Here is a 25,198-nt window from a genome sequence, read left to right as displayed (position 1 = left end):
CCTGGCTTAGGTCCTCCATGCTATTTAATCTTGAATGCAATCTTCTGTCTTCTCCATATGTGATAGTCTGCAATCCCAGCCTATCTCCATGGAACCTAGTCTTTGTCCCCAACCAGTCATCTGGCATCTGGATGGATGAGCTTACCCAGAATAGTTGATTCTAAGACGCAAAGCTTTACAAATGTGCCAGCCAAGGTTGAATGATGCAAAATGCATCTGTATAATTGGGATGATTTGCCTTTATGAAGTTAGGTAATATTGGATAAATCAATGTTAATGTACTTCTGCCAAAAACACTTAATTGTAATTTTTTCCTTGGTTATTAGAACTACAAGCCCATCTCTCTCTTTTTTTTAAACTTTTTTTTTAATGTTTATTTTTGAGAGAGACAGAGCGTGAGTTGGGGAGGGGCAGAGAGAAAGGAAGACACAAAATCTGAAACAGGCTCCAGGCTCTGAGCTGTCAGCACAGAGCCCGATGTGGGGCTTGAACTCAGGAAGGGCAAGACCATGACCTGAGCCGAAGTCAGACGCTAACTGACTGAGCCACCCAAGTGCCCCAAGCCCATCTGTCTTTTAAGAGTACTCTAATCCATGAGTTTTTCCTCCTGGACTCTTTATGTCTTACCCAGAGGCAAGATTAACATCCAATTTATCTTCCTAATAGGTTCTCATTGTTTATTGATTCATTCCCCAATAGTCAAATTAAGAGAAAAGCTGGTAAAATGTTTAAATTAATCATATGACTAGAAACCCTGTAAATCCACTAAATAATGTATTTATAAAAAATATTTAGGATTGGTTACATAACTGAACAATGAATCCATAAATTAGTAGAAATGTAAAAATTTATTATTGAATACATAATTATAGAAATGATCTGTCCAAAGTAAAAAAAAAAAAAAACCCAAAATCAATATTCACTTAAAATATAAATATATAATGCAAATTAAGTTACTGCCCATCATATTTTTTTTGTGTGCTTGTTATGAAAAATGTCCACCGTTGTTTCATGACATGGTCTTAAATCAAAATCACAATATCCAAGGGAAAAACGACTCTAAGAAGAGAAGAAAAGAGGTGTTTTGTTTTTTTTTTTATAAAAAAGACCAAAGCGATTTGTTAAAATGTTACAAAAAGTGCAACATACTTACTCATAAGACTATATCCTACCTGTGGTTTCTTAAAATAATCAAGTCCCCTTCCAATCTTAATCATCCATCCATTGTTAAACCTATTGAAATAGTATACAGTATTATATTCCAGACATTTAAGTCAGACAGTTATCAAAGGTGTAGTGTAGTAAGTGTCAGCAAAATTTCCCCCTAACAAAGAAAATCATTTTCTCCAGTGGCATGAATTGAACCAAACTTGGAGTTATTCATGGGCTGTGTCTACAATGAAATAAAATGTCCAAAGAAACCATTAGTTGGTTTGATTAGATGGTAACAAGTTTGTCAAGTAAATTATATCTTATTCTTGAATTTCAGATCTCTGATAAAACTTTCCTGTTCTGCTAAGTGTATTCAGGTCAGGCTATGGTGTGTTGCAGGGGTTTCCCTACCTAGAGATGGAGGACATACGCAGGATGAGCTCTGGACCCCGACCTCTGCTTCAACCACAGCAGCTGCATTTTCAGCTGTTTTGCATTTAGGTTGTGCTTAAGTTTTCATTAAAACTAAAGGTGCACTCACTATAAACATATGAAAGCTACTGTGTGAAACAGAGGAACATATTACTAAAATACCTGCATATACTGTCTCCTTGTAGACACTGCTGCATACTGTCATGCCTATGAGATTATTTCATAAAATATAAGTGAATACTAAAAGCATCAGAATATTAAATATTACCACCAGAAAATTATCCCAATACCCCAACACTATATGTATGCTTGAATAGAAAAGTACTTCCTCTTCTCACATGAAACAGAACATGTAAACTATTCCATTAAGAGATATGAAACTCAGATATAATAAGCCAGATTTTTTCCTAAAAAGTGAAAAGATACTAAAATTGTGCTTTATTTAAAATTTTAATAAACTGAATATTTATATGCAATTATATTGCATTAAAATAAATAAGTATATTCAACTGCATAAAAATTAAAATATTGCTATACACTAACCTAATTTCTCGGTCATGTACTGAAGAAGAATATTCTAATTCCAACAGCACTCCATGATTCTTGAGTGACTCTTTTATTTCTTGCAGGCCACTACTTTGCTGCTCTTTCCCACTACCCTGTTAATAGGAAAAATATGATTTTCTGTTCAGTTATTACTATTTTAAATTATCATTAAGCTACACAATGTGTATCATAGATAAAATGGGAAAGATTCTATACTAGTTTCAATGTCTATTATCTCAAAGAAGCAATAAAAGTATGAAGCAGTTTAATGGCAGTTGTTTTTATCAAAATAATTGTTTTTTTCTAATGTACACATAACACGATTCTATCCTATCTCCTAAAATGTGTTTTAGTAAGGCTATTTAGTTATTAAGATGGGGTGCTTTCTTCAAGTTAATCTTAAAATTCTGGTTTATTTAGAAGCATTCCTATTTAAATCAAAATCAAGATAGAGATGCTCACTATCATGCTATGATCCACCAGAAGGCCAATACAGTAAATCAAGAAAAAGATATAATCATTGGTAAAGAGACAAAATTGTCAATAGTGCAGACAGTGTGATCATCTCCTAGAACATCCAAGAAACTAAACTGACAAACTATTTGAATTATAGTTTAGCAAAGTAGCCAAATGCAAGATACAACAAAATCAGAAAAGTCAATAGCATTTTTCTGAAGGTATTTTAGGCCTATTGTACAATTCCCAAAGAAATAGCTCTAGCTGAAGCACTGTGTCCACATTTCCTTGCTCAAACTACATCTCCTAGCTAAACAAAATTCATGAAGAAAGAGTAAATGCTTCCAGATACCTACTTCATCCAGAGAGGTGAGAAGATGAATGGTTTTTACTTTACACGGTCTCTTAATAAGCATCTCACAAAATCGAAGAAAGTTATACAGCTGAAAGACATCATGATGGGTTATTACTAACTCATACATTTTAAGTAACATTTCATCATATTTTTCTACATTTCACCTACCTGATGAATCTGTCTAATATAAGGATCTTGTATCCAAACTTCTGTAACTGTTTCATTAAGATATTCTTGAAAAAGTGACTCGTAACTGAAACCTGTTGCATTCTCTTCTATTTTAATCTGCCGATGATATTTTCCATCTAAAAAACACAAATTTCAATAATAAAACCAGTGACAATTTATTTTCTTTTTATACTATTTACATATAGTGATTAATCAGGATCAGATACAAGTTAATTTTTTTAACTCCTCCACTCAGCAAACATTTCTGAATGCCTCCTACATATATACGAGGCACAATGCAAGATGCTATATGTACAGAAATAAATAAGGCAAAGAATTCCATAAGTGAGTTCTGCCTTCATGGAGGTCAAATGGGAAAGTCCAGAGATTTCTTGGAAGAGGTTCTTGAGCTGAATCCTATAGACCAGGCAGTTTATTCAAGAGAAGTCTATATGTATAATGACAGCTGATAATTCTGTCACCATGAGTAGAACCATAAGCTATATAACTCAGTGGCTATGTGGTCCTTCTCTTCAGATATAAGTCTTTCTGTGTCCTGCAATTTAACAGCTAAAGTATTAAACATATAAATACATGGAATTTAGAAGTCTTTCTTAGAACTTATACAGTATTTAAATTTTTTTTTTGATGTTTTTATTTATTTTTGAGACAGAGAGAAACCAGGAGCTGGAGAGGGGAAGACAAGGAGACAGGAACCAAAGCCAGCTCCATGCTGACAGTAGAGAGTTGATGTGGGGCTCGAATTCATGAGCTGCGAGATCATGACCTGACCCGAAGTTGGACGCACAGACAACCGAGCCACCCAGGCGCCCCATAGGGTACTTTAAGTAGTAATTTTAGCACTTCTTAACAACCCAAGACTAGGATTGCACAGGGTCAGTAAAACAGTTCCATAGTTTTTGTTCATTCAAAATGAATGATTATTGAGTAAGTTATCAAAGATCTTTAAAATTTTTTAAAAAAACATGACTCCTAATGGTAGTTCCTAATTTATGTGATGGTTGCCGATTTAAAGTTTGTTTAAAAAACAGTAGTTTGGATTTTTTTCCTAGTATTTCCACAGATATAATGTTACTAGCAACTATGCATCAGTTTTCAAGCCAAGCTACCCACACAGGTTAACTTAACCCAATATATTCAAACCACAATGCTGATGGTACTCTATTTCATCAATGTTTTAAAAGGAAATTTCATTGTGAGTTTCAATTTGGGGTGAAGGAAATACAATTTTATTCCCACTCAACAGAGGAGCTCGCTGGGGCGGGGGGTACCCAGGGTAGGGGCTCATATGGAATACTAGGAAGAGGTAGGGGAAGGCCATATAAGGATAGCAAGGAAGAGCAGCTGAGGTCTGGAGGCACTGGTTTTTTGAGGACAGTAGTAACTTTGGCTAAAAAAAGTAGGATTATGCCAGGCAAAGGTGGTAATGACCATTTATAGACATATGTTTGTAAACTGGATGCTCATAAGTAGATTAATAGTAAGTAGGGAAGGACAACTAGTGGCATCTCTGGTCATTAGGAATACTTCACTCCTGAAATGTTTTCATTCACAGCAAAATCCTAAAGAAGCCCCAGGAGTTTCCTTAGCTACTTTAACATTTTGGTCATTTTAGAAAGCGAAATAGAAATAAAATACAGGATTTACATTTCCTATTTCTGCATAGTATTATTTCAACTGCAGTCCACACATAAGCTTCATAAGGATCTGCAGTGAATTCCTTAAAATGGCATGCAAAGTTCTGCAGTATGTATAGCTTTCATCAGATATTCTCAAGAGGGTGTGTGAAAATCACCTCCCCACCTAAAAGGGTTAAGAATATAGGTTATGTATAGGGACGTGGAAATGCAGAATAAAACTATAGGCTCCCAGGGATAAATGGTCCAGACCACAAAGAGTTACAAAAGGCAGAGCCAGAAACACTGGATGAAATGGGCTTTGTCACACTTACTTATGGACACATTCTATAAAACAGCCTCTTTACCTTCTTTTTCTTGATCCGTGTATTTCTTCACTATTTCTGCTCTATCCATGTAGCTAGAAATTTGTTTTCTGAGATTACATTTCTTTGTAACATCTTTGGTGCCTACAAATTAAAAAAATACACTCTCAAATTTCCAAAAAGTTTTTCTATTTAAACAGGCATTATTTCCAGTTTCCCAACTCTTCCACAAATTTCCTGTCCTATTTAGCATGGTTTGCCTCAATCCTCAAATACACAAATGGGCTCAAATTTGGTTTGATCACCAAGACCTCCATTTTTGCACTAAGCATCTGAAACAGCTTTATTTAGGAGTGGGAACTCTGACACTGTGTCTCACTGCTGGGGATACCAAATTTGATGAGGTGATGACAAAGGTGGCTTATTTTCAAACCTGAGTCTGAGAACCATTTCGTCCTAATCAACCTTAAGTCTGAAATCTTAACATAATCAAAACACAGGAAACAATACCTATCTTTCTTCCGCAAAACCAGCTTCTCTTCCAGACTTACCCATTATAGTTCATGCTCAGTCTTTTTCCCAGTCACCCAAAAAATATAAGGTATTTTTTGAATACATATTATCAATAAAACTTACCCCAAGTCCCTCGCCCCCAAATCACTTCTGGTTCCCTCATTCCTTCTTTTTGATATTACTTATATTTTCCAATAATAATTTCATTTTTAAACTCCCACTTTTTAGCAACATTTTACTTTGAATTAATTTTATATTTATGGAAAAGCTGCAATAATGGCACACAGTATCCTTTCACCCAAACTCCCCTAATGTTAACATATCATGTGAATATGCTACAATTATCAGGGTTAGGAAATTAACATTGATACAACATTACTAACTCATCCACAAACCTTATTTGTATTCCACCAATTTTCCCACTAGAGAAAGAGAAAGTTCATTTTCTGGTCCACGATCCTGCATAGCATTTAATTGTCATGTTTCCTTAGTCTCCTCCAATCTGAAATCGGTCCTTAGCCTCTCTACCTTTTATGATTTTGACATTTGGGGAAAACAGTGCAGTGGTCAGTTATTTTGTAGGATGTCTCTCATTTGGGGCTGTTGGTGTTTTCTCATGATTAGATTGAGGTTATGCATTTTGGGGAAGAAAATCATGAAAGCATGCCCTTCTCGGTACATGATGTCAATATATGTCATTACTGGTGAGTTCAAAGATCACTCCACTGTAAAATCACTATTTTGTCCTTCATAATTGATAAGTATCTTGTGGGAAGATATCCTGTTTCTCATCACTCTTTCACCCCCTAATTTTAGCATCCATTGATAGTCCTTGCCTGCAACAGTTATCACTGCAGTGTCTGTCAAACAGAGATTTTCTATTTCCATCATTCCTAATTAATTTATAAACTGGAATGCTACTATAAGGAAGAGCTGTCCATTCTCCCCCATCTATTTATTTATTGAGTGATCAATTTGTATCAGTATTGACTCATGCATATTTATTTTATTTTATGGGTTGTAATCCAATACTATTTTTTTTAAGTTTTTATTTAAATTCCAGTTCGTTTACAGTATAATATTAGTTTCAGGTGTATGATATAGTAATTCAGCACTTCCATACATCACCCAATGGTCATCACAAGTGCACTCCTTAATCTCTATCCCCTATTGTCCCATCCCCCTACCCATCTCCCCCTGGTAACCATCAGTTTGTTCTCTATAGTTAAGAGTCTGTTTGTTTCTTGGTTTGCCTCTCTCTCTTCTTCCCTTTGCTCATTTGTTTTGTTTCTTAAATTCCACGTATAAGTGAAATCATATGGTATTTGGCTTTCTCTGTCTTATTTCACTTAGCATAATACTCTCTAGTTCCATCCATGTTGCTGCAAATGGCAATATTATTATCTTGCCCTAACTTTATCAGCTTTGGCTTTGAGAGCTCCTGCATGTTGGCTGACCCCTGTACTTTCAACATGACCCATTATATTTTGAGCACTTCCTTGCTTTCTGGTGCAAAATGTTCTAAACTCATCTTGTATTTTCCCTGCCCCAGCCCTGGAATCAACCATTTTTCCAAAGCCCTAAGTTCCTTTTATTGGAGAATGGTATGAAGAAATCCAATTCTGGGTGCTGAGTATACTTCCTGCCACTAGGGGAGTCCTGTCACTACTTCCAGATCCTTTCAATTTGTGGCTAGAAAGTAAATATATATAGGGTTACTAACACACACATATATCTGCCTTTATTTCCGTGTCTACACATCTGTATATAAAAAACCATAAGTTCATGATGATAACTTGGATCCCACAGGGTTCATACTAGCCGTCCTTATCTCCTTATGTGTAACTTCTTTTATTATCCACAATATATATACTGGCTTATTCAGGACTCATATAAAGTAATTTCTACCTCTGGGAGAAAAACATTTACCAAGTAAAACACAATGTTTGTATATAATTCGTTTTGTCTTTAACCTTACAGAATATGGTCAAAATACTATTTTCCAGAGATAATTGAGTTACCTATTTTCTTGTCCACCTGCTTCTGTATCACAGTTGAATAATTCAGAGCAGCATTATTCCTTCCTCATCTTGCTACCCCCATTCCCATTCCTTCCTTCTTTGTACCTCTTTTCCACCACCCCACAAACCTCATTAGTTTCTGTTTTATCCTTCCTTTATTTTGAACAAATGAGGAGACACATGAATATCTTCCTTTTTACATGAAGGATAGCATACCATAGATCTCTTTGTCCTTTGTAGTTTTCACCTAACAGTGTATCCTGGAAATCACTCCATATCGCTTCCACAGATCCTCCTCATTGTTTTTTACAGCAGTATAGCACTCCATTGTGCGGATGTACCACACTTTATTCAACCTCTCTTCTTCCCAGGGTATTCAGGTTGTTTCCAACATTTTACTGATATCAATATGGGGCGCCTGGATGGCTCAGTCGGTTCAGCGTCCGACTTCGGCTCAGGTCATGATCTCGCGGTCCGTGAGTTCAAGCCCCGCATGGGGCTCTGTGCTGACAGCTCAGAGCCTGGAGCCTGTTTCAGATTCTGTGTCTCCTCTTTCTTTCTCCTTCCCCGCTCATGCTCTGTCTCTCTCTTCTCAAAAATAAATAAACATTAAAAAAAATTATTGATATCAATATAATTACTGAATTCTTTTCTTTTCAAGTCCTTCTACTTGAAAATTAGTATCGAGATCCCTACTTTCTCATGCCTATACTTCAGTATCTTAAGAAAATCCTAACCTATCCATTTATAATCTATAAATCTCTTGTGAGGAATCCTGTTTTTGCTCCTAAGGTGATATGAGAACTCATATTCTTCTACTAGGTTTATATATATTTCTTTAAACTCAAAAACCTTGAATTGGTCTCTTTATCAGGATTAAGCATTTTATGGTCTCTGTTACAAAGAGGCAGTGTGAATAGTGGTTAACAGCAAAGCATCTGGAGTCACATGGTTTTAGTTCAAAACTTGCTCTGCCACTTTTGGCTGTGTGACCATGGCCAGTTATTCAACCTGTCTGTATCCTCAACTGTAACACGGAAAGAGAAATTGTTCCTTAGACAGGGAGATGATTAATGATCAAAGAGACTGGCTTGTAGGAAATAATAAATTTTGTTAATATCATTATCACCTACATAATTTTTTCCATTCACCATACTCTGGGCTTCCTTTAGAACCAGACTATAATATCTCTTTTCTTAAATTCCACTGTTACTTTGAGACTGCCTATAAATATACTCTATTTTCTCTGTCCTCTGTAAATAAAGTAGTCCTTTCTTAACGATCACCCTCGATCAGCTGGCAGAATTTAACAATGTAGACCCATTCCTCAAACATCACATCTCAGTTTCCTAGGCTTACTTACAGCAGCCATTCCACTGGAACCTCACTCCCACATCTAGTCATGTCCTAATGCCAAGTATTCAATATCCAGACTGTCTCCTCCTTTCTTAATATTGGTGTCACCCCTCTGGTTCCTTCAGGCCCTTCTCACCTCTCATCTTGATTCCTGCAGAAGCTCCTCGATTGGTCTGCTTTACTTCAGTCTCTTCAGGTTAGTATCTCCCCCACACTCTTGCCATATTCACTCATTTATTCAAGAATTATTTACTGAGAACTTACCACATGCCAGACATTGTTCTAAGCACTGGGGCTACAGCAGTTAATAAAACAGACATGATTATCCCTATCATTCAAGTGGGAGGAAAGACAACAATAAAAGGAAGTTGGTAAAATATGTATGTTAGATTGTGATAAGTGCTATTAAATAAAATAAAACAAGGAAGAAAACAAGGGAGTCCTGGGATGGGGTTGTAACTTTACACAGGAAGTCAGGAAAGGCCTCACAGTGAAGGTACTATTTGTATAAAAAACTGAAAGAGAAGAGGGAGTATGCTATGCAGATATTTGGGAGAAGAGCATATTCCTAATAGAGACAAGCCCTGACATGCAACTCTAATTACATCACTCCTTTATAAAAACTTTAAATGGTTTCTCCTTGTCTATGGAAGGAGTTAAAATCTCCTGGCAGTGAAGGTCATCCACACCACACCTCAATCTACTTTACTTCTCACTCTTCATCTAGAGACACACAATGAACCAAAGTGAGCCACTTATTTGGTAAAAATAGCACAGACAGAATTTAAACACTCTTTGCGGAATTTCATTTCTGAAATTCTACTTATTCCTCAAAAGCCACCTCCACCTTTCCTCCCCCAAATGACCTTTAACTATTTAAATCCTCATTGTCTATCTGTCTCTCCTGGCACTTATTTCCTGTACTAGAGTTATTTGCATTTGTATCTTAACCTGTAAGATCAGGTCACTGTCTCTATATAACCTCTGTAGAATCAGTAGAGCACACAGGAGCAAAACTATAGTTCTCCTGATTCAGATTCCCAGAATGCCAGAACTTGAGTAGTGCTTGACCTGGCAACCCTAGAGCACTGGAACTTAAGCAATGATCCACCTGACCAACACTGTACCCTCTCTTTTTTTGGCAGTCAGTATACCAGAGTCTTTAAAGCCTTGGGCTCCCAATTTTGACTAACTGTGGTGGAACTGAAAAGCTTAATTTTATGCTGTACAATGAGGATAACATCAGCTCCTACTTCTCAGGGCAATTGTAAAGATGAAACAAGATCATGATATTCATGTGCTCTGACAGTGCCTAGCACTCAGCACTCATAAATGATAATTACTTTCCTCCATCATCATCATCTCCTTCTTCTTCTCCATCATCATCATCTTCATCTTCATCATCATCTGGGCCTTCCCAAAGTAGTTTTACTAAAGCCCCCAACCCTGAAAAGCGCCCTCTGCTGTCCAAAATCTTCTGTAATACTTAGGCTAAAAGGCACACAGGGGAGATCTTCGGCCAGACTGGGAGCTACAGGTTGTGGGGACCAGGGGCCGGACTTAAATCAGTTTAATACATAATTACTGAGTGTCTACTATGTGCCAGAGATTGTACTGGTTGTTAATGGTTATTTGGGTACTTCTCAACATTGAATAACTATATTAACAGATCGAGTTTCGCTGTGCCTACCCACAATCCTATGTATTTCTCACAACGAATTTCAGTACACCCGTTATTTATGAATTTTATTCTACCGCTATGTGATTTTATTTTTGTTTACTTCTAACGAAAATATCTAAACATAAAAGCAAAGATAACAGTGTAACGAACACCCTTATTACCGATCACATAGATTTAAGAATTGCTAGAATTCTGCCACATTTGCTCCGGGTTCCCCCCCCCCCTTAAAATTAAATTCAGACATTATAACAAATCCTTCCCAAGACAATTCGGTCTGCATTTCTAAAAATCAAGGACAGTTTTAGAAAAAAACATGCTACCTAACAAAGTCAATAACTTGTTACCCAATCCATATTCAAACTTTCCAAAAAGGATCCAAAAATGTATTTTTACATTTCTTTCGAACCTGAGTCCTATCAAGGCTTATATATTTAGATTTGATTCTGTCTCTTCAAAATCTAGAGTACTGACCCTTTTTTGATGACATCAATCTGAAAGAGACCAGTCCACTTGTCCTGTAGAATATCAACCTTCTGTTTTGACTGCTTCCTGGTGGTGTACAAGAAGGGTTTTTAACTTTCACTCCACCCCCAGAAACTGCGGATCCAGTTACTTTCCTCTGGTATCCTCTCCACGGCTCCCTGCTCACCTCTCAGGACCTGCATGAGCAGGTCAATCCCCTCCTGGTAACACACCAGAGCCTGCTGGTACCGGGACTCCGAGTCCAGTTCCATCGCCCGCTTTAGCACCTTGAATGCAGCTGTGCTTTCGGCTTCCTGCTCCTGTCCGGATCTCGCCATAGTTACGGAAACTCCTCTCTGCTTCAAACACAACCAGAGCCGAACCAGCCGCTGCCGCGCCGGGGAGGTGAGGGGGGAGGGGGGAATAACGTGACAGACCTGCGCCTGCGCTCTCTTTTTATGGCCTTGAAGGGGCGGGACGTGGCCGGAACTAAAGTGCCGGGGTTGACTATGAGTACGCTATATGACGGCCGGGTTTGTGTGTTGCGCTTCGTGGGCGCCCGTCTGCTCTGCTTCCCCTCGGTGAGTAAGGTCAGGCTGAAGAGTATTTAGGAATATTGCATTTTTGCCAGGAGTGGGTACCTGGGAACGCCGTGGAGATGTGGATTGATTTTCCTATTGGATTCTGAGTTTGCGGATCGTAATAACCTAAATGAATTTGCGCCCGTTCACTGTCCCTTGGGATCGCGAAAAGCCAGTGGTCGAGCGGATCTGGTTTCCCAGTTCCGGAGCCGCGCGGCTTGCTAAGCCCGGCTCTGGACCCGCCTAGGCAAGATAGTTTAGTGGGGCAGGGAATTCAGGGTTGTTTTGGCAGTTTTTGTGCTTCTGTTTATAACTAATTTCGGTTTCCCACTGGGGGTCCGCGTAACTTGAATTTTTTGTTAATGAGGATAAAAGCTTGCTGATTGCATCTTAGAAGGCAACACCTTCGGGAGTTTGCAGTTAAAATATTTACCATTTTACTAAAAGCTATAATTTTGCAATCATGTTTTTGATCGCCGCCTACCCAGAGCTGCCTGTTTTGCATATTTTCGCCAACAGGCGCTGATGAAGACTGCCTGTTACTTTTTAGGCGTTAGGAATTAAACATTTTTTGCGTTCAGAGATATCGGTTAATTGAAAGGAAAATTCTATGTTGTGCGTTTTCAGTGTTTTCCTTCCTTTTGTCAGTAAGTAGGTGTCTAAAACTGTTCGGATATTAACTGGGGCAAAAAGTAGAAAATCACCTTGGTAGCCTTCCCCCCATGGGTATGTTAATATTTTACTGATAGCTTTCCAGAGTTTTTCTGTGTATACATATACAGTCACAGACATTTTCTTAATGGAAAAGGGATCATACTTCTCATGATGCATGTGTTTTCCTATTTCTGCAAGAGAAAAGCTACTGTACAGTGGAAGACAGTATAGTTGCTTCAAGGTCCAAGAGTTGTGTGAGTAATTATTACATTAACCTTTATTTTTTATTAAAACTTACAACTTTTCACTGTCACACCTTCTGAAGTCTGTAAATTAAACTTAATTCAGCAGAAATTGATAGCGTACCTACTACACAACAGGTGCTGCTCTTGGTAGATGCTTGGGATACATCTGTGAATAGATAGGGCACGCCAAGAAAAAAAAAATTTTTTTTAATTTATTGTCCTTGCGGAATTAACATGTTAACTGGGTGGAGACAGACAGTAAGCAACAAACCTAACAAACTATGTTAGAAGAGAAGCGCTATGGAAAGAAAATCCAGTGGAGTGAGGAGTGCTGACAATTGTGGGGGGTCAAAATGTTAAACAATGGAATCAGGATAGACCCCACTAAGAAGAGATTTGAGCACCTTATTTTAGCAATAAGGGAACTAACTATATGAATATCAGGAGCATTCCAGGAGAAAAAACAGTCCAGAGGAGCTTGTCTGCCTGGCAACTTCTAGGACCTGTAAGGGTGTCAGTGTGTATCCAGTGAGCAAGGGAGCAGTTGGAGATGAAGTCCTAGAGGTAGGGGTTAAGGACTGGCTATTGCTCTGAGACATTGGAGGTTTTGGTTTTTTAATAAATAAGCTTTTTATTTTAGGATAACTTTAGGTTTACAGAAAAGTTGTGAAAATAGTAAAGTTCCTATATACCCACATCCTATTTCCCCTTTTATTAACATCTTACATTAGTATGGTACATTTGTTAGAACTGATGAACCAGTATTATTACACTGTTAACTAAAGTCCATATTTCATTCGAATTTTCTTAGTGTTTACCAGATGTCCTTTTACCCCATTTAGTTAGTAGTCATGTCTCCTTAGGCTCCTCTTGATTATGGCAGTTTCTCACTTTCCTTGTTTTTGGTGATCTTGACAGTTTTAAGGCAGTCAGGTATTTGAAGACATACTCCCATCATTTTGAGTTTTTAAGTAGTTCGTTTTCTAGTGCTACAAAGTGCTCCAGGTTCATCTTAATATATTCCCTGTGGTAGCCCTATGATTAGCCATTTCTCAAAGGAGCCCTGGTTCCTTTTATTAGAGAATGCTAAGATCAGGCGCTGAGTGTGTTCATTGCTACTGGGATGCCATTCAGCTAACAGAGCTAACCCATATATATATGGTGTATATATATATATATATATATATATATATATATATATATATATTCATACCTGTGATTATTTCTATATCCATCAGTATCTATATTAAGCTAAACATGAGCTCAAACTCTCAACTTGTGTCATTGGATCACATGGATTATTCTAGCTTTCTCCTCTTATATGTTACCTTTCACTTCAACAGTGAGAAACCTGGCTCATTGGAAGGTTTGGGGAAGAGGAGTTGACATGATTTGATTTGGGATTTTAATGAAATGGTTGCTGCTATGGAGAAGAGAGCTTATGGAAGTTGGACTGGAAACCGGAAGGCCCCTTAGGAGGCTTTTGCTGAAATCTAAATGATAGGAGAAAAGTAATAAAATGTGAAGCCAAATGAATTGGGTTAATATATAATGTTTAACTTAGGAGGAAGAAGTATGGTAGAGAAAATAATTTATTGTTACCTATTTGATTGCAGAGCCAGAGGATTAAATAAGCATCTCTTCTAAGGAAGCGTCGATACAAAATATATATAAACAACCAGCCAAGCAATGGCTGATGATTTGCACTAGATACTGATTTGAACTAGAAATTCTTATGCTGTATAGTAATCTTTGAAGTCTGAATGAGAGTTACGAAATTTAGATATACTTCTGAATTCTGAGTTGAGCAGACCATAGTTCTAACCCATTAATTGATTCAAACATTCATAAACAAACACTGGGTGCCTACTGTTCATCAGATACTGTGCTAGATGCTGAGAGTAGAAAATGAACAAGATAAAATTCTGGCTTTCATGGCACTAAGGATTTAGTAGTTGACTCTTCTAAAACTGATGCATAATTAATTTTGAGAGACTGGTTTAGTTGCTGAGAATTTTTCAAAAGTCTTGGCTCTTTTAATGGGACATCTTGCGTTGATTCCCACAACTTCATTGTTTGCCCACATCACAGGAAAGACTTGATGAGCTTGAGTGAGCCAGAATCTGGTGGATTCACCGAAGTACAGCATTTACCCAATTTTAGTGTGTTAGGGTATTCTTATTACAACTTTGTAATAATTTCATAATAGCAAAAGCTACCATTTGTTGAGGGCTTCCTATGTACTAAAAACTGTTTTAGGTGTTTTTAGAATGATTCATTTGGAAGGTAGGTATTATATTCTGTCCTTTTGAAAAAAAAATTGAAACACACAAATTAAGTAACCTATGAAAAATGTACATGTAGTTCATAAACCTTATCTTTCTGCTTTTGTATACATCAGTATAATTGGTTGTAATTATTGCCTGTCTAAATAAACATGACTTTTTTACATCATAGAAGCAATGCATATTCATTAAGAATAGTTTAAAAATACAAGTATTCAAGAAAGAAAGTTATAGTTTACTTTTTAACAGAAAGGTATTATGATTTAGTGAAAATGCACTGGAGTAGGAATTAATGAGAATTGGGTTCCAAACTATATGCTCCTTGGATAAGCTGGATGCCCTTGGATTGGATTGGATTGAAGGTGGATGCCCTTCAAAATGAATGAATTTTCATTTTCCACATACATAGGCTAAGGTGGTCAATTCTAGAGGCACCTGGGTAGCCCAGTTAGTGAAGCATCCACCTCTTGATTGCTCAGGTCATGATCCCAGGGTTTTGGGATCCAGCCATGCACTGGGCTCCGTGTTGAGCTTTTGTGATTTTCTCTCTCTCTCTCTCTCTCTCTCTCTCTCTCTCCCCCCCCCTCTCTCCCCCTCTCTCCCCCTCTCTCCCCAGCTTACTTGCTCACTCTCAAAATACATAAATAAACATTTTTTTTCGTTTTTTCTTTTTTTTTTTTTTTAAAGAAGGTTGTCAATTCTCATTCTAGGAGTCTGGATTTCTTCAGTCCCTTCTAGTCCTTTCATTTTGTGATTTTATAACAAAGCATTCTTTATCTGTGCTCTTTGGTGAAGAAATTAAGTAGTAGTGATTTCTTTGCCCATTTTTATTGAATCAACCTAGTTTCTAACTCATCTGGCAAAAATGGAATGTGATTAATGTATAATTGCTACATATGGTTTTGCTGAATTCTGAATAAAACATTTATTATAACTTCTTACTCTTACTGCATTAAAATAACTAGGATTTTACTCTTAAACTTCAGTCAAGTTTATAATTAACTTCTTTAGGTTTTTAATAATATGTAAGTAGGCACCTGTCCATTTCCAATACATATTTGACCCACGGATCTATTTTATGCTTGTCATAGCCTTTGAAGAGAACAGTCACCACACTCATGGCAGGGATTTTGCGCTCAGTAGTTCAGAAGCCCCCAGGTGGACTCCAAGTAAGTATTTCTTTTCAAGTATCATCTTTCTCTGTTTTTTTATTCCTTAAGAGTGATTTCTTTCTCTTTTGTAATTTACAAAACAAACAGGCAAGTTAAACTGTACAAGTTCCTTTTTTTATATAGTGTTTTTTAATGTTGAAGAGCAGTTTTATTTATGATTTATGATCTGCTGTTTTATCACTAAAAATTTAAAAACACAAAAGATCTTTTCCTGGAGAACATGCTGGTAAAAAATGGCCACTGTTGATTCCCCTTAATCTTTTTAAAGTTTTAGGTTTTTTCCCTTCAATTATGAAAAGAGTATATTTCCAATCATAGAAAAATATGGAAGAGCAGAAAGAAGAAAAGCCCTCTCCCAGAGATCACTAATGTTTGTATTTTCATGTAATTCCTTCTATTCTTTCTTACAGAAATTGTAGCAGTACAGCCTAACCCATTCATGAGGGCCAGAGTCTAGATACAGACCTGCTGCTGGCCATACATTGGTGCTTTACGTACATTGCCTTAACCTTAGATTAATCCTGTGTGGTCAGTATTATTTCCTTCTTAAATAGCTGAGGAAATTGACTCTCTGAGAGGATAAGTGTCTCATTTCTCACAAATGGTGAGCACAGAGCCAGGATTAGAAGCCCATGTTTTTCCTTTCTCTCCCTCATTCACTCCTACCTACTGTCTAGTTGTTTGTGGATCTCTTCAGGACAGAGAGGGCATGAAAGGAATGATTATTGCCCATCCAGAGGGGAGTTTCCTGATGGGAAGGATTGGCAGTGAATCCTTTTTCTTTAGCAGACTGAGAGCAACAAGACTGGAAGATTATAGAAAGGGAATAAGAAATAGGAACTAGGAGTGTTGGCATTGTAGGGACTAGAAAGAAAATTGGCAACTCCTTTTCTTTTACATTGTATTGTTGAAGGTAAATTATTGCACATTGTCTAGAGCAGGCGTTGGCAAACTATGGCCTGCAAGTCAAATTCAGTCCACCTATTTTTGTAAATCAAGTTTTATTAGAACATAGCCATGCCTATTTGTTTACATATTGTTTGTGGCTGCTTTTACCTTACAGTGGCAGAGTTGAGACTTGACAATGGAAACCATACAGCCCTAAAGCTGGAAATATTTCCTGTCTTGTCCTTTATAGAAAAATATTGCCCACCCTGGTCAAGAAGTCTATATTTGACTCATATATGGAATTTAAGAAACAAAACAGATAAACATAGGAGAAAAAAAAAAAAAGAGAGGCAAACCAGAAAACAGACTCTTAACTATAGAGAACAAACTGAGGGTTACTGGAGGGGATGGGAGTGGGAGGATGGGCTAGATGGGTGATGGGTACTAAGGAGGGCACCTGTCATGATGAGCACTGGGTGTTGTGGAAGTGGGAATCACTAAATTCTACACCTAAAACTGATATTACACTGAATGTTAACTAACTGGAATTTAAATAAAAACTTGAAAAAAAAAAAAGAGAGAAGTCTATATGTGCTTTTTGCTTTATAATGTTAGTGGTAAGGTGAGATGTATTCACTCAGCTAAGGAGCTGAGATAAAGGTTTGATAATTATAGGTTAAATAAAAACAGACTTTTGTCACCTAAAAATTGGTGAGTATAGATTTCTGCACTAGCCAGAGTTTTTTAAAAAATGTTTTCTATCATGTTTAGACTGTAACAAAAGGTGTGGAGTCTCTCATTTGTACAGATTGGATTCGTCACAAATTTACCAAGTCAAGAATTCCAGATAAAGTAAGAACAAGGGTTTGGCGGGGTGGGGGTTAGCGTTACTATTTTTTTAAGCATGTTATGTTTTCAAATGGTACCTATTTGTGTAATATTGAAAACTTTTACATTGAATTATTTGTGAATGTCCATGGTAGTATAGAGTTTAAATAATACATGGTAGAATTTATCTAGGTAATGATTCTTTTTTTTTTTTTTTAATGTGCCACTGGCCTTTGAAGTAGTGGGGTTTTATCATCTTAGTACCTGTTTATTCCCGCTTATGGTTTTTGCCTTAATATTTTGTGTTTTCATATCACCATTATCCTCAGGAAAACAGTGGGTCTTCCTCCGGCTCAGACTCTGTCTCTGTGCTTCTTTGTGTTCACTTTATATATTGAGTATTGCAACTTGGGATCTTTGCATTTTCTTTGCTATACTTATGTGTACATATCATACTTTTGGAAAACACTGGCTAAGCCCCCTATTGACTTTCGTTTTATTTTGTTTAAATGAATAGACTTTATTTCTTACAGCAGTTTTTGCCTTATAGAAAAATTGAACAGAAAGTACAGAGAGTTCCCATATATATACTCCCTCCCCCAATATATATAGTTACCCTATAATTAACATTTTGTATTGGTATATATTTGTTAGAATTGATGGACCAGAATTGACAGATTATTATAAACTAAAGTCCTTAGATTGCATCGGGGTTTACTATTAGTGTTACACATTCTGTGGCTTTTGACAAATGCACAATGTCCTGGGTCATTAGGGAATCATACAAATAGTTTCATTGCCCTAAAAATCCTCTGTTCTTCACCTGTTCATCCCTCCCTCTCATCTACCAACCCCTGGAAACCACTGATATTTTTCCTGTTTTTATAGTTTTGCCTTTTCCAGAATTTGTTATCGTTGGAATCATGCACATGTAATCTTTCAGACTGGCTTCGTTCACTTAGCAATATGCAGTTAAGTTTTCTTGACGTCTTGCCACCAGGATTGCTAGCTTTTTGTTATCTATACTTAGTCAAAAGAATGATAAATTGTGAGTTAGCTAAAACATATCTGGATAGAATTAAGGAAAAACACGAATTTGAAAGATCAAGTTATTTTCCATTAAAGTGGCTGGGGACTCAGAAATCAAACAAGTTTCTGGAAATAATGAAAGTTGCATTTTTATAACCTGAGTTGTGTGGCTATGCAGTTCATTTCTTTTTATTACAAATAATATTTGGTTTTATGGATGTACTGTAGTTTGTTTAGCCATTCATCTCCTGAAGGACATCTTAATTGTTTCCAGTTCTTGACAGTAGTGAATAAAGCTGCTGTAAACATTTGTGTGCAAGTTCTTGTGGGGACATAAGTTTTCAACTCATTTGAGGTAAGTACCTAGAAATGCAATTATGCAGTTGATGGAATATATGGAAAAGACTACATTTAGTTTTTAAAGTCTGGGTTTTTTTGTGTTTTTTTTACCCCAATTTTTTGTATTGCGGCGAAATATATATACAGTGTACCGTCTCAACCATTTTTAAGTGTACGTTACAGTGTTATTAAATACATTCATATTGTTGTGCAGTCATCACACCATCCATCTCCAGAACTCTTCATCTTATAAAACTGGAACTCTGTACCCATTAAATAATAACTCCCCAATCTCTTTTCCCCAGCCTTTGACAACTACCATTCTCCTTTGATTTTTTTTTTTAAGATAAAATAGTGTTACCATTGACTATTTTGACACCTTTAATGTGCTTGATGTTCTTATATCAGAAACCTCTTTATTTTTCAAGTCATAGCTTTGCTGCTGCTATGCTCTCCACAACTGTATTGTCTTGTATCTTTTCATGTTTCTTAGTCTGTAAAGTTCTAGAATAAAAGGATAGATACAGACGTTAGCATTCCTTTAAAATGTGTAAGGCGTTGATTTTGATTGTCAGCTGTAGCAAATATGAAAATTCAAACTTCATGGAAATGATTCTGAGATGTGTATCTTCAGCCCATGCCTATCTTCTGAACTTATTCCTGTATTCTCACATGTTCCTAGACCCTGCCTTGTGGATAATGCAGAGGTATTTCAGGTTAAACATATTTAGAATCAAACTCGTCTTACTTTCCCTCCAAACAATCAAATGAAATAGGATGCTCGTCCTGTATTAGTTATATCAGTTAATGCTACCATCCTTTACCTGATTTCCCAAATCAGGGTGGAGCTGTGTCCATCTCAACCCCTCCTTTTCCTCCATTCACCACAAATGCATCTATTTTACTGTCCAAAGTCCCCAAATGAGTCCCTTTTCTGTTGCAGCTACTGTAGTTCAGGCTCTTAAACCAGGGCTGCAAGTTTCCTGGTACCAGTCTCCCATTCCCACTTCATTTTGTCTTCTTGTAAGTATATTCTTTCTGAGTCCCTTAAAATTGTAGTCATATTGCTTCAAGTCTTCAAGAGCTCTGTATCCCTTCTGGAAATTTCTGAAGGCTCAGCACAGTTGAGCAATTTAACTTCATCCTCTACATTGCTTTTCATGTTTTTTTCTACTTGAGCCACACATTTACCCTTGGTTTTCCCAGATATTTTGTGCTCTTTACACTGTTTCTTTAAATCTTTGTTTTTCTTCAGCATGCCTGCCCCATCCTCTGTTTACCACCATTCTTCTCACCCTGCATCTCTTCAAAACCCCTGGAAAATACAAATGAGCAAAAAGAGCAAAAAGACACCCTTAATCCCACCACCTGGAGACAGCTTCCATATTCTTTTCTGTTATATGTTTTTAAAGATGTGAATCATCTCATGTAAAATGCTTCTTTAGCTGCTGTCTTCATTTAGCAATATAATGTGAGCCTCTCAGCAGATAAGTTTCTACAATATTATTTTATAATTAAATAATACCCTTTTTGGTCAAAGTGCCACCATGTGTGTGTGTCCGTGTGTCCATGTCCTTCCTTGGTCTGATTTCCCAGAGGTGATATGACTTGATCTAATGTCTTTGAGACCTTTATACATATATTAGTGTATGTATATGCACATATGTATATTACATGATTCTTAGAATCAGTCGTTATGTAGTGTATCCTGTGTACACACTCATGTATTTGGTACAGATGAAACAAATATGAGATCCTACTACACATAGTGGTGTGGAATTATTTTTTTCTCAAGAATGTATTATGGCCATCCTTCAATGTTAGTAGCTGCTAAGATAGTTAGCCTTACTGGTTTTTATGGCAGCATTGTATCCCATGGGATACATCATAATTTATTCAGTTGTATCATATATTACTGGTTTTATTATTTTGTACTAGTTTTAATTCAGATGTATGCCTTGTAATTCCATTTATTCCAGTTATTCCATTTATTCCAGTTATTCTATGAGGAACATGGATGTGGCCTTTAAATTTTTCATTATTACAAATAGTATTACCATGTACCTCTTTATTTAGTACATTTTATATACTCAGGGAAGTTTTTTGTGTGATAGCTTACTAGAACCTTTTGAGTTTTTAGAGAATCAGTATTAATGTCAGCTCTCTTGAGCTGTTTCTGACCCTTTGTAGGCAGTCATTTGTACTAACACGTACTCATGTGTTGTCATTGTAAGCTTATCTTTGATGCCCTGCCTGAATGGGGTGGAGGGATGCTACTGTGCCCCGCTTATCTGGTGCTAATACAGTCTCCTGGCATTTGAACTCTTTAATGTCCTTTGGTTACTCCCGCTTTGCTTTTAAAACAAAACAAAACAGGGGCGCCTGGGTGGCTCAGTCGGTTGAGCGTCCGACTTCGGCTCAGGTCATGATCTTGCGGTCCGTGAGTTCGAGCCCCGCGTCAGGCTCTGGGCTGATGGCCCAGAGCCTGGAGCCTGCTTCCGAGTCTGTGTCTCCCTCTCTCTCTGCCCCTCCCCCGTTCATGCTCTGTCTCTCTCTGTCTCAAAAATAAATGTTAAAAAAAAAATTAAAAAATAAAATAAAATTAAAAAATAAAATAAAATAAAATAAATAAAAAATAAAAAAATAAAACAAAACAAAACAAAGCAGTCTTTGCCTGTGTGATTTTTTTTTTCAAAGTATGCAATCCTTAGACTTTGTCTGAATAATCAGTTTGAAGATGAGGATTTCAGAAAGATTGGGGATGAGATCGTGACGTAGATTTTGGGGGGTGGTTAAGAAAGGAAAAGGAAATACATAGAAACTGTGTAATTGAAAACTTACCATTTATAATTCTTCTTTCCTAGGTATTTCAGCCTTCACCTGCAGATCATGAAAAATATGGTGGGGATCCACAGCACCCTCATAAACTACATATTGTTACCAGAATAAAGAGTACAAAAAGACGTCCATATTGGGAAAAAGATATAATAAAGATGCTTGGATTAGAAAAAGTAAGCAGCTGTTTAAGTCCTCTTAAGTTAGTTGTTTAAATTTGCTTTAAATTTTATAATTTTTAAACTTTAAGGTACATTTTTATTACTTCACTCATTTAAATGTATTATTTAGTGTAATTTATTTGAAAATTTGATTCAGACAAAATGAGTTTCACCTTAACATTTCACTGTAACATGGGACCATCTGCTTTGAAATGGATCCATAACCCTGTTTCCTTTGTTTATAGGCACATACTCCTCAAGTTCACAAGAATATACCTTCAGTGAATGCAAAACTGAAAGTGGTTAAACATTTGATAAGGTTTGTTGTTTGTTACTTCAGCTATTTAAAAAAGTGTATTACCTAGTATAATTCTAAAAGCATTTTCTTATGTCACAGAATCCAGCCCCTGAAGTTGCCGCAAGGACTTCCAGAGGAAGAGGACATGTCTAACACGTGCCTCAAGAGCACTGGGGAATTAGTGGTGCGGTGGCATCTAAACCCTGTAGATCAGGAAGCAGTTAAGTCCTAATGCCAGAGCAGTTTCATATTTAAAAATGTAAATCATTTTTATTTAAAGATAGAAAGTGTTCTCATTAAAATATATTTTAAATTCTAGCCATTTTCACTGGCTAAACATGGTGTGATTTCTTCCTTATATAGGCTTGGAAGTTTCAGTGCTGGTATTTGATTTAACTCTCTTTTCTGTCTGATAGTTTCACTGCAGAATGGGCTGGAGTGGTATTGTTTAAACATCTGGGTTCAGATGTCACCTTAGCAGTCACCATTGACTTGTTTAAAATATTGTTTTCTCTTTTAATTGAACGCAACAAATTCCTTGAGTGTCCCTTTGAGTGAGCACTGTGTTACGTGTTGGGGAAATGCACAGCAGACCAGAACATGGTCCCTGCCCATCAGGAGTTTAGTCTCTTGCTAGAGAACAGAGATTCGGCCACAGTCATTAAACATTGGGTGTAGCTAGATTGACTGCTTTGTGCTTTAGTGTCTATAAGTATATATGTAGAGTTGGCTGCATTTTATTCTTAAATTTAATACCAAAAATAGTATCTTTTTCTAATTATAAATCTGAATTGGCCCAAATTTTGTTGATGTTCTTTGAGTTCCTAAGAAATCTCTGCCAACGGTTGAGGTAATATTTAAAAGATGAGAAAGAAGGGAGAAATCTTTTAGGGAGAATTGTTTTATTTCCTTTTTTTTTTTTTTTTTTTCTTTCCTATTTCAGATACCTGGAGGGGTTGGGAGAAGTAAGAATTGTAGGACAGGTTCAATAGTGGGAAGTTTTGTGGCAGCTAATCAAAGATGATGGTGAAGAATCTCTGAATTCTAGTTGCCTATTTCCCTTTGTCTTTTGTGAGGTTTAGTTTGGGCAACAATAACATTGGCATACTACTCATAATTTGTGTAGTATTCATCCTGTCATAGGTCTTGATGTTTTAGAGCATTCAGAATTGCTACCTGAAATGAGCCAGATATCATTAATTACTAAGCTTGAATGCAATTACAGTTTCAATTCAACAATTATGAAATATCTAGTATATGTAAGGCCTGGAGGAGACCTTAAAGCCAGAGGACACTAACTTTAGAGAGCTCATTCTAGTTAGAGAAACCTGTATGCTACAACAAAATGTGTCCCTGCTGGAGGTGGTTTGAGGATAGCTGTGTTAATAAAAGCTGGTCCCTGCTAATTTATTGCCATCTCTTTCACTATACTAATATTAATGTTTAAAATGGGGAAAAGAACATTGGTTAATTTTTACCCAAAGATTCTAATAAAGTTTAGGTAAGTAATTTTAACCTCAACAGTCCATGACTAGAAAAAAGGACCTAAATGTTAAGTTGAATATTTGTAAGTAAAATTGTCTATAAGGAGAAAAGTATAAGGCACACATGGGTATAACCTAGTGCATTAGTTTTCTATTGCTGTGTAACTAATTACCACAAACCCAGTTGCTTAAAGCAACACGCACTTAATCATCCCACTGTTTCTGTGGGTCAGAAGTCTGGGCTTAGCTGGGCTTAGTCACTTACGGTTTCACAAGGCTGAGTTCTCCTCGGCCTTGACTGGGAAAGGATCTGCTTCCAAGCTCTCTCATTTCATTTGCTTGTGATTGTAGGATTCATGGCAAGTTGTTTCTTCAAAGGCAGTCAGTGTTGAAGAGAGAAACTAGCAAGATGTGTGCTAATGAGGGAGCACAAGGCAAGCTGACAGACCACAAACACCCCCCACAACCCAACCAGGTGGGATATGTGTGATACTCCTCAGGCACTCCTGGCTGCCCAAGAACAAAGGAGAGCGGAAAACAAAAGGTTAACTGATAGAGATCATAGTCCTTCAGGACCTAGGTCTCCGCTAGCCCTCCACAGTGGGAAATAAAGGCAGAAGGAAATGGCAGATAGAACTCCAGTCCCTTGTAACATGCAGCCCATTGACAAATACTTGAGGCTGGCAGAGTAAAATGTTTCTTTAGGAACACCCTACTGTCTTAATGTTTTGCTAGAAGGAAAAACAGCCTTAGCTTGACAATAGCTAGGCCTCCAGTGTCCTGTGAGTCTTTAGCATATGAAAATCTCCCTGGAAACTTCCCCTGGACTTTACCTCCCCCAACCCTATAGTATATAATCAGTCTTTCCTCATCATCCAGGGCAGGGTGCTTAAATAAAATCACCTTTTTGCACCAAAGATGTCTTCAAGAATTCTTTCTTGGCCATGGACTCCGGACCCTGTGAACCCCACTAACACCTCCAAAAACCTCATCTTGTGCTATACTCTTAGGTAATCATGCAAATGTAGTCATGTACATTCCATCACCTTTGTTGCATTCCATTGGTTAGAGGCAAGTCATAAGTCCAGCCAAACTCAAGGAAGAGGGGAATTACACAAATGTATGACTGCCAAGAGGCAAGGATCCTGGGGGCCTCCTTAAAGATTACCTGCAAGCATGGTAAGTCCATCCCCAAGTAGACCCATGGAAATCCCCATATTGTCATTCCTTTGCTTCGTATCATTTCAAAACCTTTTAAGGACTTCTTGCTTAGTTTTGTCTTTGGGTCTCCGAG

General features: G+C 37.1%; 2 protein-coding genes across 4 annotated transcripts; one reads left to right on the top strand and one right to left on the bottom strand.

Annotated features, from left to right (window-relative positions):
* Window positions 1-737: 737 nt before the first annotated feature.
* Window positions 738-11,523, bottom strand: MITD1 (microtubule interacting and trafficking domain containing 1). 3 transcript variants are annotated; one of them, XM_049650189.1, is made up of 7 exons: window positions 11,293-11,523; window positions 5,115-5,216; window positions 3,110-3,246; window positions 2,943-3,029; window positions 2,128-2,243; window positions 1,173-1,233; window positions 738-1,059 (listed from the first exon to the last, which is right to left on the bottom strand). In XM_049650189.1, the coding sequence occupies exons 1-7, from the start codon at window positions 11,441-11,443 to the stop codon at window positions 964-966; spliced, it is 750 nt and encodes a 249-aa protein (XP_049506146.1). In that variant the 5' UTR covers window positions 11,444-11,523; the 3' UTR covers window positions 738-963. The 3 variants fall into 3 exon arrangements, with proteins under 3 accessions (XP_049506146.1, XP_049506144.1, XP_049506145.1); XM_049650188.1 differs by having other exon boundaries at window positions 746-1,059; window positions 7,823-11,386; XM_049650187.1 differs by lacking the exon at window positions 5,115-5,216 and having other exon boundaries at window positions 740-1,059; window positions 11,293-11,515.
* A 65-nt stretch (window positions 11,524-11,588) lies between these two features.
* MRPL30 (mitochondrial ribosomal protein L30) lies at window positions 11,589-24,821 on the top strand. The gene is made up of 6 exons (XM_049650190.1): window positions 11,589-11,686; window positions 15,962-16,039; window positions 17,702-17,782; window positions 21,991-22,137; window positions 22,368-22,441; window positions 22,520-24,821. Exons 1-6 carry the CDS (start codon window positions 11,615-11,617, stop codon window positions 22,650-22,652), a joined length of 585 nt encoding a protein of 194 aa, XP_049506147.1. The 5' UTR covers window positions 11,589-11,614; the 3' UTR covers window positions 22,653-24,821.
* The last annotated feature ends 377 nt before the right edge of the window (window positions 24,822-25,198 follow it).

Source organism: Panthera uncia (genome assembly GCF_023721935.1).
Source record: "Panthera uncia isolate 11264 chromosome A3 unlocalized genomic scaffold, Puncia_PCG_1.0 HiC_scaffold_11, whole genome shotgun sequence".
Taxonomy (NCBI): Eukaryota; Metazoa; Chordata; class Mammalia; order Carnivora; family Felidae; genus Panthera; species Panthera uncia.
The sequence above is the reverse complement of the archived record's forward strand: the minus strand, read 5'-3'. Positions and strand labels throughout refer to the sequence as shown.

What these genes read in the sequence shown, in the direction of transcription:
- MRPL30 (XM_049650190.1), top strand. Translation starts at nt 11,615, where the DNA reads ATGAGTACGCTATATGACGGCCGGGTTTGTGTGTTGCGCTTCGTGGGC. An exon ending in GTCTGCTCTGCTTCCCCTCG is followed by an intron (nt 11,687 to 15,961) that starts GTGAGTAAGGTC and finishes TGCTTGTCATAG; the next exon opens with CCTTTGAAGAGAACAGTCAC. An exon ending in AGATGCTTGGATTAGAAAAA is followed by an intron (nt 22,138 to 22,367) that starts GTAAGCAGCTGT and finishes CTTTGTTTATAG; the next exon opens with GCACATACTCCTCAAGTTCA.
- MITD1 (XM_049650189.1), bottom strand. Translation starts at nt 11,443, where the DNA reads ATGGCGAGATCCGGACAGGAGCAGGAAGCCGAAAGCACAGCTGCATTC. An exon ending in CACGGATCAAGAAAAAGAAG is followed by an intron (nt 3,247 to 5,114) that starts GTAAAGAGGCTG and finishes TGTGTTTTTTAG; the next exon opens with ATGGAAAATATCATCGGCAG. An exon ending in ATTATTTTAAGAAACCACAG is followed by an intron (nt 1,060 to 1,172) that starts GTAGGATATAGT and finishes TTCTCTTCTTAG; the next exon opens with AGTCGTTTTTCCCTTGGATA.